The 13,367-nt window shown below is 38.2% G+C and overlaps 1 protein-coding gene across 5 annotated transcripts in view; it reads left to right on the top strand.

Annotated features, from left to right (window-relative positions):
* The window catches only part of LOC124619931 (polycomb protein Sfmbt-like), a 297,358-nt gene that overhangs the window by 224,980 nt on the left and 59,011 nt on the right, over positions 1 to 13,367 (top strand). For all 5 annotated transcript variants that reach the window (XM_047146574.1, XM_047146575.1, XM_047146577.1 and 2 more), the window contains one exon: positions 1,525 to 1,649. In XM_047146574.1, the coding sequence (XP_047002530.1) occupies positions 1,525 to 1,649 (125 nt within the window). The remainder of the gene's footprint in view (positions 1 to 1,524; positions 1,650 to 13,367) is intronic.

Below are 13,367 nucleotides of genomic sequence, written 5' to 3'. Positions count from 1 at the left end.
TTGTCTTTCATTATCGGGAACAGATTGAAGACAGTTGGTGCTAAATCTGTACTGTATGGAGGATGCCATACGATGGTGAGATTCAGTCTCTGAAGTTCTGCTGTGGTGGCACGTGAAGTATGTGGTTTGGCATAGTCATGCTGCAGGAAAACATTTCCCTTTTCCTTTTGGACCCTTGTTAGCCATTGTTTCAGAGTTTGCAGCGTTGTGATGTAACGCTCTGAATTTATCGTTGTTACACGATCAAGGAAATCAACGTGGATAACACCATCGGCGTCCCAGAACACTGGCCATGATTTTTCCAGCTGAGGGCTGCATCTTGAATTTCTTTTTCTGGGGCGAGTCTTTGTGTCCATATTCCATGGACTGACGTTTTATCTCCGGGTCGTAATGGTGTACCACGTTTTGTCTCCTGACACAGTTGAATGGAGAAAGACGTCACCTTCATTCTCGTAATGCGAGAGGAGTTCCTGGAAAATTTCAAGTCCGTGTGCTTTCATTTCAGGAGTCACCATCTGGGGTACCCATAGTGCACAGATCTTCTGATAGCCAAGGGAAGCAATAATGTGACCCACACATTCTTGTGAAATGCCGATCATGTTTTCAGTTTGTCTAGTAATATTATGATCGTCGTGAATCAGTCTGTCAACATTTTGCTTGAGGAACTCTGTGGTTGCTCCAAGTCTTTGTTTGTCATGCAGGTCAGATGTTCCCCCCTCAACATCTTTAAATATACTCGCCCAACGACACGTAGTGTTCACATCAACACGGTCACCATAAACTGCTTTCATTCTCTGATTAATCTCCTTTGAGGTGACATGTTCTGCTGTCAAAAATTCAATGACTGCACGTTGCTTAAATCACATTGACTGACTGTTTGCGCAGGGTACCATACTTAACACTTTAACAATGCAACTGTTCAATGCTGAAGCTTCCTGCCAACTGGAGCTGTAGAGAAGAGGCTACGGAACAAGCCAGTACCTGCTGCATTCCAATGCTGCCAACTGTTGAAGAGTCACGAAGATGGAGGCATTACTTTTCAGTCAACCCTCATACATATAAAACATTAACTAAAATAATAAAAGATTTTGATACATGTCATAGAATTTTGTATGATTTTCTAACTGTGGTTGTAATGATTCCACGGCACTGAACCTAGCTCATTATTGATATGTTCTAAATGAAACTAATTGCTGGCAATGTGCTGTAAATAATTTGATAGAAAAGTATCCCAAAATATTAATATTGGCATTATATTTCAGGACTTTTTAGCCACTTGTTTTGCTGTCGAGACAGTTTTGGGTATTTTTAGCTACTCGTCTGTTGTACTCTCCGATAGGTATTTTGCTGGATGTGGAACAGCGTTCCTAATTGACTTCTGATTTGTTTTAAATATGAATTTACCTTATGATTCCATATCATACAATATTTTCTTAGACCCAGAAAATAGTTGTAGATACAATAAACACTGTGATATAACTTTAATCAATTCCTGAAAACACATGTTTTTGATACTGTTAAAAGGTGTGGTATGAACTTGGAAGTTGTGGACAAGAACAGAATATCAAGGATGAAGGTTGCAAGGATTGAAAAAATAGTTGGCAAAAGACTACATGTAAAATATTATCAGGCAGAACAAGATGATAATGGTGAGCCACTACATTGACTGTATTCTTATTATTATAATGACCTTTGTAATAATTATTGGATGAAATGAAGTTATTTTGAGCTGATGATATATAGATATAGCCAAGAGAGTTAAAATATAACCGACTTTTCTTTTTGGAAATAGTCATAGCATGAGTTCACTGCATTATTGACTGCATGACATTGTTTTAGGAAATATATTTAAAAACATACTGAATTTCATAATTGTTTTTTCAAAAAGTTTTGTGTGCAATTTTTTATATCAGTTGTAGAAAGCTACCATCTCTTTGAACAGTGAAAGCAAACACTGAAAGAAAAGTAAATTTAAATAAATAGTTATATATATGTAAAAAACAAAGATGCTGTGACTTACCAAACGAGAAAGCGCTGGTAGATAGACGCAATAAAAAACACACAAACTCTCACACAAATTTCAGGCTTTCGCAACCCAAGGCTGCTTCATCAGGAAAGAGGGAAGGAGAGGGAAAGACGAAAGGATGTGGGTTTTAAGGGAGAGGGTGAGGAGTCATTCCAATCCTGGGAGCAGAAAGACTTACCTTAGGGCGGAAAAAAGGACAAGTATACGCGCGCGCACACACACACACACACACACACACACACACACACACACACACATCTGCACATATACAGACACAGGCAGACATATATATCTGACAGATATACAGGACTAAAATTTTATCAGACTTTTGTATAATCCTGGGGGGGGGGGGGCGGCATGCGCGTGCGCTCTCATTTTTTTTGACAAAGGCTGTGGCCAAAAATTTAGTTCTGATTCTCTGATTATTTGCACAAGTTATGTGTCGCATGGATTGATCACCATGGTCTCATTTCAACAACATTCTGTCTGTGACTTGTGAATATCTGACCACCAATGGGCCAAAACCTTGGGCCATTTTTGTGAGTATCACTAACAGATCAGGCCTGCCGATCTGAAGCTCGTAGTTTCCCACTAATGTGCAGGATGTGCCCATGGGATCTAGTCCCACCAATCTGCCCGGAGGCCGGTTCTGTTTTTGTGTGGTATAATGTGGTGGATTTTCATGGTTTATCCATGGACCCAGACTGCAGTGCTCCTGGGCGGGTCAGAGGCTACAGGCGATGGAGTTCAGGAATTGTGACTGCCTCACCACAAGTACATTGTGTAGTGCAGTGTTTTATGGATATTTTATTTATTTTAGTACATTTTGGCGCTTCAAAAGTAGCTTATGTATTAGAAAGTATGGACGATAAGGAAGATCATTGCACAGTCGCTGATGGTTTGTATGCTATGTACTCATATATTTCTTGGAAGAAAAATCACATGATAATAGACACATCACAGTAGGTAAGAACAGGCAATAACGAGAATAGTAGAACCAACATTTTATTGCCAGTCTCCTATAGTGTTGGTTGACACAACTCTTCCCTGCCTTATACACTTCTTTCAAGACACCTACTTTTTTTTAGGTTATTTCTGAAATCAGTGAAGGTATTTTAAATTCGTCTTGCGACTCCAAGGAAATGCATGTTTTTGTCAGCATATGTGTTTCATTGTATTGAAAGAAAATAACATCAGTGGTCTTAATGAAACACATATACCATTTGCTTGCTTTCTCCATCTAAAAACAGTTTGTTACAAAATATGTTAATTTTAGTGCTTTCGATTTTTGCGTGCATCAGGAAACACCATCTGCTCATGAAGTTTTTATGGTTTGGCACTATTGTCTCTTGTACCATAGCTGTAAAGATGGATTTAAAACACCTTCAGTTATTACAAAACAGCTACGGACAATATGGTCACACAAATTAAGAATTTTTTTCTGAAACTTCATTTCAAATTTTGTAGCTTAGTTTTTATAACAACATTGTGGTCCACATTTGTAATACTGCCTAGAAATTTTTCAACCATTTCTTTGTATGCTCTATTTTTACATTCTTGTTTGTGCAATGTTCATATGTCAGTTTTCACAAACAAGGTATTTCATGGTACAGTTGTATGTTTTTTGATATGGTCATTGGTCCATTATTATATTTGTAGCAACTAAAACTTGCTGTCTCTTGAAAACCATTCACTCAGAAGTGGCAAATTTCAAGAAACAGCAATGTTTCTCTTTCTTCCAAGTTAAAATTTACTTCCTTTGGCAAAACAAAGTGGAATTTGCTCAATGTCATCTCACTATCATTCTAAATCACTTGCAGTTGTGAAACATTGATTTATTAAATGACAAAACATTTCAGGACAAAAGTTTATGAAAAATCACATTTTTTATATAAAAAACAAGCGTGTAATTTGTTAACTTACCATATTTCAAAGCCACACTAATTCTCATTTCAGCAGCCATCAAAGACTTTAAAAAATTACATCATTCCATTACATAAGTCTACAGTTACTCATGTAATGCAGTAAATAAGAAAATTCCACATGCTTATCAAGTATAAAAATACTCAGATCTTTCCATGCCATCATTTGCCAAAATCTTGTTTTCATACATGAGGGACACTGTGAGTATTTTATTCTCAAATTCAGTGGGTACTGTTTCAAGGCTGGGCCTCCACAAATACAAAGGCAGGGGCTGCAGGTATCAAAGAATCTGCTGAAAATATCTGTGGCTCATGGGGAAAATCCATTTTTTGTGCGATGTCTCACCTTCGAAGGCACTTTAGCTTTTAATTGTTGCTGGAGAGTTGTCAAAACTAATCTCCGTCCTCAGTCGTGGCAACTCTCGCAGTGTTCTAGCAGTATATCATGGTGAAACCAAGCAAGCTGGAATTCAGTCCTGAATGGCTGAATGACTGGAGGTATGAGGCCATAAAGGCCCACAGACGTCAGAATTCCAGGCATATTGCATAGTATGCAGCAAGTCTTTCGCTGTCATCAAAATGGGGATATGGCCGTTGTCAGCCATGTGGAAGGAGCTAAGCTCTCCAGGGCAGTTGCAGCAGTCAAGAAGACAGCATACATTCATATTTTTCATTGGTCCTTGGTAAGGGAAGTGTTAAAACTGTTACATGATGCAAAACTCTTAAAGGCTGCACGACATCTCACTGTCCTTAATGGGATTTTATTTTCCATGACTGCTTCTTCTTCTTCTTCTTTTTTTTTAAATATGCGTTGGCCATTAAAAGCAGAGTGGCGCTCAAAAGTTAGTGACAGGCTTTCTGATTGTACATACCTACCAATTCTCCTGATTTAGGAGGTAGACTCCCGATTTGCAGCTTTCTCTCCTGCCTCCCCATTATTGCTTTATTTCTACCGATTGCTGGCTAATGATCGTCAAACAAAAGACAGTTGTTTTGAAAACCCATCATTTCAGTTTTGGCCAATTGTGGAAAGTCCTTTGCTTTTTAGTCTCGTTAATTAATATACTGCTCGAAGTTTGTAGAAATCGGGAAGTCGTGCGGGACATGTTATGGATTGTTCCTTTTCCTCTTTCCTGCACGTTTTGTAGAATACATACTCATATTGCTCAGTTTTGTTCTCTGGTTAGACTTGCATTTGTGTGTTGTCACTGTGCCAGTTAGTAGTTCTCCCACTAAATCTGGCGGTTTTGAGTAGCTCTCTAGTGGCTAGTGCGAATTATGGTGGATTTTAAACTTATTAGAGTGGTTTTACATTAAAATTACAAAAATTATTGATCTAATCAACATACAGAAAGTAAAACTGTTTAATTTATTAACATCTGCTAGGTCTTAAATTTATATCACCTAAACATTTATAATACACAGTATTCAATCTTTGTCCTTGTATTGTTGTGCATTCTAATATTAATAAATCTGCAGCTGCATCCGTTGTGCATACCTATAGTGTTGGTGTTAATGTGCTGCTTTTTACATCACTGGATCTTGTTTTAGTGTTATATGTGGGTAAAGTACAGGCACAGTATGCCCAGAAATATCATGCTGAATGGCTACTTTAGTGGTTGGGGAGCGAGAGAGAAATGGGTTTTTCACAGCTGCAGTAATTATTGTTTAGCTGCACCAAAAATTGTCTGTCCAGAAACCCCCTGGTATAGATGCCCGCGTGTTAAGAATCTTGTGGCAATTCCGGAACATTGGATAAATATTGATTCCTTTTAGTTTTGGGGGTGCTGCTTGGCATTTACTATTTCCCTCCAACGATATACAACAATGGCGGTGTGGCTGCGGTGGCTATTCTCTCTTCGTGTTGACTTCGTCTTCAAAAATATAGATTTAAAAATGCAAGTCCTTGTCACATCGGGAGAAGGAAATTAGGATGTAGCTCAGTAGTAGGATAAAGACTTGCGACTTCCGCATATTATAACTTTTACTTAGCACATTAATGAGAGAGAGCGATTACATATGTCTTTCTGACACCAGCTGAAAAGACCAAAAGAGACAGAGATTGGTGAAAAAAAACCTATGAAGTACATAAAATAATTGATATTTTAATGTTCAGTTTTCTGTTAGCATATGGAGATGATCATACCTCATTACAATATCTTTGCTGCACGAGGATAACATGAATATTTATTTATATGTGTAGGTCATTTAAAGAACCTACACACTATGCGATACTAAATTTGCAAACAGGTTAGAAAGAATTTTTGATGCAGCACACTAAACAAAAATACCTTTTAAAACGGTGAAGGAATCTTTAGACGTGAATCAAGGTGAGGTCTCCCTTGTGTTTTTTGCCATTGTGTGGTCATATCATGTGGTTGTTAAGTGAGTTGAATGTGAGGAAATTTAGACAATGAAGTTGCCAAAAAATTTCAGATACATAGAACAAAGCATAGTGCAGTTATAAAACGTGTACTAAGGCCTTATTTTGTAGAAAATCTATGACAAGATATCAGTGACAGCTTGCATAACATTATAGCTGATGAATCAACAGACATTAGCGTGACCTAATTTTTAGGGATAACAACAGTATATTACAGAGCTGCAATCAGTGCAATCATTTCAATATTTTTGAAATCAGCTGACCTCAAACATTTTCATTCTGTTTTCTTGGTGCAATACTGCAACAATTTCCGTGCATTATTATGTCAAGGAAAGATCCATTGTTTGCATTTAATAATCTTTCTTTATCTACATTAATAGCCTACAGTTCACACTTAAGTGCCTGGTAGAAGGTTCATCATACCATTTTCAGATTATTTCTTTACAGTTCCACCTCGAATAGCGCACAGGAAAAATGAACACCTAACTCTTTCCATTTCCGTTGTGATTTATTTTATTATCATGACACTTTCTTCCTATGTAGGTGGAGGTCAACAAAATATTTTGGAGGAGAAAGTTGGTGATAGGAGAAAGTTGGTGATAGAAATTTTGTAAATAGCTCTCGTCGCAACATAAAAGTCTTTGTTTTAATGATTGTCACCCTGATTCGTGTATCATTTCCATGACACACACTCCCCTATATCGCGATAATAAAAAATGAGCTGTCCTTCTTTGGACTTCGTTATCTTTCTCTGTCAATCCTATCTAGTAAGGATCCCATGATGTGCAGCAGTACTCTAGTAGAGGGTGGACAAGTGAAGCAATAGGCAATCTCTTTAGTGGATTTGTTGCATCTTCTAAGTATTCTGCCAACAAAGAGGAGTCTTTGCTTTGCCTTACTCCACGCATTACCTGTACAATTTTTCGCAATTAGAGTTGTTCTTAATTGTAATTTGTAAGTATTTAGTTGAATTGACAGCCTTGAGATTCGTGCGATTTACCTTCTAACCAAAATTTGGTGGATTTCTTTTAGTACTCATGTGGATGACCTCACACTTCTCTTTATTTAGGAACTGTTGTGTTGGCAGAAGAGCCAACACCGTGTTACTAGAGGAGGCAGAAATGCAAGCGTTTTAGCTCATGCAGGCTGGCGTGAGGAGGGAAGAACTTTACTGACGTGAGATCTGGAACTTGGCAAGGAATTAGAATTCAGAAAGCGGACGTAATTATTTTGATACTTAACTTTAATCCATTAATGATGCACGTTGCTCTTGACGGTACATGATTCACAATATTATCTGTTCAGCATACATTCGTAGTAACTGAATATGGCGCCTTGCTAGGTCGTAGCAAATGACGTAGCTGAAGGCTATGCTAAACTGTCGTCTCTGCAAATGAGAGTGTATGTAGTCAGTGAACCATCGCTAGCAAAGTAGGCTGTACAACTGGGGCGAGTGCTAGGGAGTCTCTCTAGACCTGCTGTGTGGCGGCACTTGGTCTGCAATCACTGATAGTGGCGACACGCGGGTCCGACATATACTAACAGACCGCAGCCGATTTAAAGGCTACCACCTAGCAAGTGTGGTGTCTGGCGGTGACACCACAGGAACCGTTGCCACTTTTCGCACCATTCAGATATCTTGTCTTTGCTGACGTGACATTTGTCTATCACATGGTGGAAAAAGCACTGCTTCAAACAAAACCAAACAAAAAAAATTGGAATTTGGTCCTAGAATTATTTACATCATCTACAATTTGCCAACTAATTGTAAAGACGATGCGAGTGACCTGTTCAAGAAAATGTTACCAGATAGCAATATAGCGAAAACTTCAAGCTCTGCAAGAACAAAAACTGTAACAAACCTAGGAGAAATGGTCATAAAACGTCCCAAACTAGTAGTGCAGTTGAACTACGCTACAGCTAACAAGTGTGGAATTGGTGCTTTCGTTAGTTCCAGTGTTTTTATTTGTATTTTTATAGCCATTATATAGCTTTTCGATATCACAGGAAGAGTCAAATCAGTTGTCTCGGAACTATTCTGAAAATGAGTCAGGATTTTCGATCATTCGTACCTCCTGATTTTTATTAAACTGCGTCTCCTGATTTTGGATTTAAAGGGTTGGCAGTTACGTCGTAGCATAAGGGCCATCTCATCAACTTATTTGGATATTTGATTGTACTTCCAGATTATGCTCCTTGTCGTCAGGCAAGATAACTGAACTTAATGTAGATGCTCCCGTGACTGTTGATAAGATCGCAGTGACTGGTGAATCTGGAAGCTCGCAGTCGATGGTCCATTTTTCAACCTCCCAGCTGTTGCAGCCTGGTGCAACTCCATCACTGCCACCAACGTTGCATCAACTAATAGTCATATTGTCACCTCCATCACTGCCGCTAATGCTGCATTGACTAACACTCGTATTTCAAAACACCTGATTCAGGATGATGATACAAGGGTGGAAATATTATGGCTTTTGCAGACTGTTGAAACTCATGTCTCCTTCTCTACTATAGGAAAGCAGACTGCAGTGTTTCCAGTCATGTTCTGTAATGATAATGTAGCTAGTAAGATGTAGCTTAGGTGGATCAAGAATCATACAGTATTGTTCGCGGATAAATGCTGCACTTCAAGAAAACTATTCTCGAAGATCTTGAAGGGGATGTACTGTTTGTAATTTTATTTGATTAGAGCCATAACAAGGTGTCATGAGTTGCGGCTAATGGATATTGCTCTCGGATATTGGCACAAAGTTAAAAAAGAAGTTGAAATGCACTATTTTTCATCTGCAGCCATACCACTGCTGCTGATATGTTGGATGGTTTTGAGATACAAAATTCTGATCTGAATTTTGCTTCAGGTATCAATGGATCAGCCTAATGTCAGTTGGGCATTCTTAAAGGATTTGAGTCTTGATCTGATGAGTATTCGTGAGAACAGTTCATCAAATTTTGTTGATATGGGATCTTGTGGTCTTCATACAATTCATCAGTGTTTCAAGAATGCAGCCTTAAAGACTAATTGGGGTGTTGTACCTTTTTTGAGATCAATTTGTAATGTGTTAAGAATGTAGCAGCAAGAAGAGCTGATTATAAAAGATTTAATAACCCCAAAAATCTGCCCTCGCCTAAAAAATGCGCTGGCTGGAAAATAAGGATGCAGCCTACTGGGGTGTAATAATCATACTCTTTCTAAAGACTTATTCGGACAAAGTAAAGAAACACATGATTAAAATAGATACTTACAGCTGGTGAACTATGTTGAAGTACCTTGAAGATCCTCTGCTGCCAGCTAAAATATCTTTTTTTAGCTTTGTTTCTGGGCAGATCATGCACTTTTTGTGAACCCCATGGCATCTTTCCTGTACAATGCTTTGTCATCTCTACTTGCTGATGTGATGTCCTTAGTTGTTAAGGCTGAAGTATTATTTGCCCCGAAATCAGTGTGTGATACAAAGCTTGGTAATAAAGCTGATCTTATTCCTGCAATAGACATGCTGTATGGTCTGAGCTCAGAAAAGCAAAATGGCCTGCCAAGGATATTTTAACTTGCAGGACTGAGTGCAGGAGCTTTCTGATCAAAATGTGCTCAAACCTCCTTCTAAAGTCACATTTGAAGTGCAGCATTTGTAGATACATAAGCTTTTGTGATCAAGTTGTGATAAATAGCACACAACAGAAGAGATCCATTGTCCAGCAAGTTGAAGAACTGCAGGCCAAAAAGTCCAGGATATTGGCTGAAAGGCCCATTGTACTGAGTGGAACTGATGAACAGATCACTTCTCTCACAAAGGAGTTTTGACTGGTTTTCATTGATTAATTTGAATTGCTGATTAGACAAAATACAGAGTGTTGTTACTTAGTGTAAATGGATAGATAAAAAATCTACAGAGCAAGCGGCAGCAGATGAACACACACACAAAAAGAGTTTAACTTTAACAAGCTTTGTGAGCCAGTGGCTCCTTTTTCGGGTAGTAGAATTGAAGGGGAAGGAAGTGTTGTGAAGGAAAAGGACTGGATCGGTTTAGGGAAAGGACCACAGTTCAGGAAAGTCACCCAGACTCTCGGGTCAGGGGAGACTTACCGGACAAGATGAGAAGGCAAAGCAGTCACTATACGTACCCCAGAGCTATTCTTATTTTTTAAACTTTAATGTTATATAACATATTTTTTTATGTTTGTCTGGTCTTATGCATTATTTTGGCTGGAAAGTTTGTAAGTCCCATATGGTCGGATGAAGGTGTTACCAAATTATAAAACCTAATGATAAAGGTGACTGAAAATACCTCCTCCTACATTCTAATGTTCAGTTTGCCAGGCTTGTCAGGATATGAATACATTTTCTTATACATTCTAGTTTGTGTCCACTTTTCCAAACCCCCTTTTAATATTTACTGCCAGTATCTTGGCTGTAGCAGATGGTCCATAACAATCCATGCTAATTTAGGGAAATAATGGCCAGGCAGCTAATGTGCCAGATGTAGACTGCACATACAAAAAGAGATTCATAAAGAAGTTAGTTACAAAATGAAAATCTTGGATGGAATATAACAATACTAAGAAGAGTAAAGTTGCTACTCACCATATAGTGGAGACGCTGAGTCGCAGATAGACGACAGACACGCACGCCTGCATGCATGCATACACGCGTGCATGCACGTTTGTGCGTGCGCGCGCGCTCACACACACACACACACACACACACACACACACACACACACAATTGCAGTCTCGGACAACTGAAGCCACACTGCGAGCAGCAGCAGCACCAGTGAATGATGGGAGTGGCGACTGGGTGGGGGTATGGAGGAGGCTGAGGCAGGAAGGGAGGGGGATGGTAAGGTTGGAAGCAGACAGTGAAGTGCTGTTGGGGAGCACGCAGTGACGAGGCAAAGAGAGGGTAGGGCAGCTGTGTGCAATCCTCTGTGGAAAAAAAAATATGTATTCTGAAGAATAGTCTTTGATGTCATCTCTGCTGCAGTATTTGTCCTCAGCCCATCATTTGAAAAATGACTTACATGGTTTGAGACTAAACTTAAAAATGAGATATTAGTAAATCAATATTATTAATGTGCAGTTCAATTGCCATTTTTCAGCAATATGTTAAAAGGATGTGTTCTATAGTTATGTTTTGAATTGTTGTTAAAAATTCTTATTTTCTTCCTTAACAGCTTTTCAGACACATTTTGTTTGATGCTGGACACATTAACGTTCAGTATTTGCTGAAAGTTTACTTCAAGTACAAATTTTAAAGCTCCTATGCTTGCATCAATGAAATATATGATAACTCGTGTATACAAAGGATGGAGAAATGCACTGTTGTTATTTTTATATGTATGTCTTGTTATAGTACTTTAGCACTTGTATATAATTGTTCCATTTGCTTAGTCCTCCAATCCTAGGTGATAATTATTGGGACTGTCATTTTAATTTTACATGAAAGGACCGAAAGTCTCACTTAATTTGCTGAAAATTATTTAATTTCCACATATTGTAACACCTAATGAAAAGACAAAAGTTCTGTTTAGTTTTCATTTAATCATAAGATCGTCAGTGCTTTAGATGTAAAAGCAGTTCCAACAAACTTCAAATTTGTTATTGATTTTAATCTGATGAACAGTTTTCTGTTCGTATTAAATTCTTGCTCTGTGATTCAAACAATTTGTATGATAATTTGATACCATCATTTATGTTTAAAAGGTTTGACTCTATGGAAAATATCTTTTATCTTTAAAAGCATTGACAGAAGCTGTCACTTGGTCTTAATATAAATGCCTTAAAATCGAAGTATTCAACATGATGTGTGAGATTTTGGGGTGATAAATTGTAATTAAATATTGGATTCTGTCAAAAAATTTTGCTTAAATTATAATTTCGTAGTATGGCACTGTCGTAGCTATTAGATGGTAAACAATTTTAGCCAAGTAAAATTTTCTGTACACACAATAATTCTTTGCTTTCATAAAATTCATGTTTTTAAGGATACATCACAGACATACTGATCTGTGTCAGTATTTATTCTGCATTTGTAGAGGGCTGATATTTTGTAGCATTTTTACCTGAGTATTTTGCAATGTAATTTTCACAATCTGTGTATTTAAAAATTAAATAAAGCAACTAAAAAAGGAAATGAACATTAACAGAAGAACAGTTCTTGAATAAAATGTTTTTGTCTCAATTTTTTTTCTTATTTAGTGTCACCAGTTACTAGAGGATTGCTATTAATTCAAAGTTAGACTTGACTTGTTAATAAAAACAGGAACATTGTTAATTTACACAACTTCCTGTTCATTTAACATTCAGACCTTAAATCTTGTAAAGGAGACAATTTGCTTCTCATTATTGACTGTTGATCATGAATTTCCAATTTCATCAGATGACCTATTGCTGTTGTTTCTTAAAGTGTACCAATCTAAATAAAACAGTTTAATTGAATATAATAGAGGGAAGCATTCCACGTGGGAAAAATATATCTAAAAACACAGATGTGAATATAATAGAGGGAAACATTCCACGTGGGAAAAATATATCTAAAAACAAAGATGATGTGACTTACCAAACGAAAGCGCTGGCACGTCGATAGACACACAAACAAACACAAATATACACACAAAATTCTAGCTTTCGCAACCAACGGTTGCTTCGTCAGGAAAGAGGGAGGGAGAGGGAAAGACGAAAGGATGTGGGTTTTAAAGGAGAGGGTAAGGAGTCATTCCAATCCCGGGAGCGGGAAGACTTACCTTAGGGGGAATCCATCGTCATTCTTCCAGCGGACAGGGGTTCCACGACCGTGGTACTTGGTTATCGGGAGTATGTGGCTGAGGCACTGCGTCAGCTTTCAGACAACACCACATACAAAGTTTGCCAAGGTAATCCCATTCCTGATGTCCAGACGGCGGAGCTTCAAGGAATCCTCAGAACCTTAGGCCCCTTACAAAACCTTTCACCTGACTCCATCAACCTCCTCACCCCACCGACACCCCGCACCCCTACCTTCTACCTTCTTCCTAAAATTCACAAACCCAATCATCCCGGCCGC

The sequence above is a fragment of the Schistocerca americana genome, chromosome 6 (assembly GCF_021461395.2).
Source record: "Schistocerca americana isolate TAMUIC-IGC-003095 chromosome 6, iqSchAmer2.1, whole genome shotgun sequence".
Classification (NCBI taxonomy): Eukaryota; Metazoa; Arthropoda; class Insecta; order Orthoptera; family Acrididae; genus Schistocerca; species Schistocerca americana.
Note: the sequence above shows the minus strand (reverse complement) of the source record. Positions and strands in the feature narration are given on the sequence as shown.